This window comes from Anneissia japonica, unplaced genomic scaffold (genome assembly GCF_011630105.1).
Source record: "Anneissia japonica isolate Jap-2015-1 unplaced genomic scaffold, ASM1163010v1 scaffold167666_len1516_cov204_single, whole genome shotgun sequence".
In the NCBI taxonomy this organism is placed as follows: Eukaryota; Metazoa; Echinodermata; class Crinoidea; order Comatulida; family Comatulidae; genus Anneissia; species Anneissia japonica.
The window spans coordinates 1-1,516 of NW_022704829.1; the positions used below are offsets into that span (position 1 = coordinate 1).

The 1,516-nt window shown below is 34.8% G+C and overlaps 1 protein-coding gene across 1 annotated transcript; it reads right to left on the reverse strand.

The window, feature by feature from the left end:
• LOC117104787 (dolichyl-diphosphooligosaccharide--protein glycosyltransferase subunit 1-like) lies at positions 1-985 on the reverse strand. Its single transcript, XM_033245635.1, has 3 exons — positions 839-985; positions 493-628; positions 1-128 (listed from the first exon to the last, which is right to left on the reverse strand). The coding sequence occupies exons 1-3, from the start codon at positions 971-973 to the stop codon at positions 13-15; spliced, it is 387 nt and encodes a 128-aa protein (XP_033101526.1). The 5' UTR covers positions 974-985; the 3' UTR covers positions 1-12.
• Between the last annotated feature and the right edge of the window lie 531 nt (positions 986-1,516).

The window sequence follows — 1,516 nt, forward strand, 5'->3', positions numbered from 1 at the left end:
CTCTATAATAAATCAACACACCTTTTCTGCAACTTCATTCTGTTGCTTGACGGATGCCTGGATGCTGGCCACATTCTGGGCAACCTCCTTTAATTGTGTGTTGATCTTCTTGACAGCAGCTTGGAAAGCTAGAAGGAAGACATAGTCAACAAAATTGTTAAAATCAATAAAAATTATCATTACTTTTATTATTCAGTATATATGCCTAGTATTTTTATAATCCATTGAAATATATTTCATATAATAAAATAAATAATCATTCTTGTTTTAAATCATAGTGTTTGATTGTTTTTGCTAGTTAGTACAGCTGTAAATCGCACTAGTTTTGGTTATATGTTATACCACATTTTTGTTGTGTAACCGTAACTCCTCAACTTAGCTTTGTTTGCCCACAACTCTGGATCGTAATTTGTGTTTCTGTTTCAAACATATTTAGCAGGTTGCAAGTTATGAACGTAGAAGGAATGAATGAATGTGTTGATATAAACTTACCAGACTGAGATTTGCTAGATTTGAAATCAGTGATAGCTTTTTCGTAACGTTTAAACAGTTCACTTCGCGTGTCTTGCGCTTTAATTACTTGCTCCACTAAACTTGCAACCTTCATACGTGTCTCGTTAGCTTCATCCTAAAATTTAATTTCAATATGAATTAGATTTATATATCTTTTCACAGTATGGCCAACCCCTATTAATTAAGGTGATGCTTTATTTGGTTCCGAAGGTGTCAACTTAATAGAGGTTCAACTGTATTCAATACAAGATGATGCATGAGATGGCGATAACGTAATTAATAATGTTAATAAAAACATCACTGGCTGAATATAGCAACACCCTACCTTGGTAATGGAGAAGTCCAATCTCACAAGAACAATAACAGTAAGGAATAACAGATAGAAAGCACCAACAACCAACAGGGGTTCTTGCAGCAACAACATCCTCTGTTGTGAATAGTGGAGCTGTGGAATAAACATTAAAAAATACTAATTTTGTGACAACATTTCTAGATGATACAGTATTATTCTATTAAAAGTTAATCGTGACGTCCACTGCAACTCCCAATGTTATTTGCCTATCCCCACAGTCCAATAATTTTTTCAAGCATTAAATCTAACCTTCGTATAACTTTCCTATAGTCTACTATACACAGCTCAACTAATAGACCGAATCTGCAGCTCGGGTCATGTGATGTATAGTGGGTATTAGGGTTTGTCTATCGAGATCTGTGCATTGAATATGACTTCACCTTGTTGTTGATGCAAGTCACATCATAGATGTTCTAAAATAAAATTTTCAAACACTATCAGTTTGGTTTGGTAAGGCTCCAATGGATAGTGGGAATTAAGCCTGGAAGTTTTTCAAGGAAAGTATGGTACGTTCACAACGTGCATGTTGCTCTTGGAGTCGTCGCCGTCTTAGGTAGTTTTTAGGCCTAAGTCAAGAATATTATTCGTGGCAAATGCTATTGCAGCATGAAAAAACAAATGACAAAATATTTCATGTGTGTGTGTGTATAT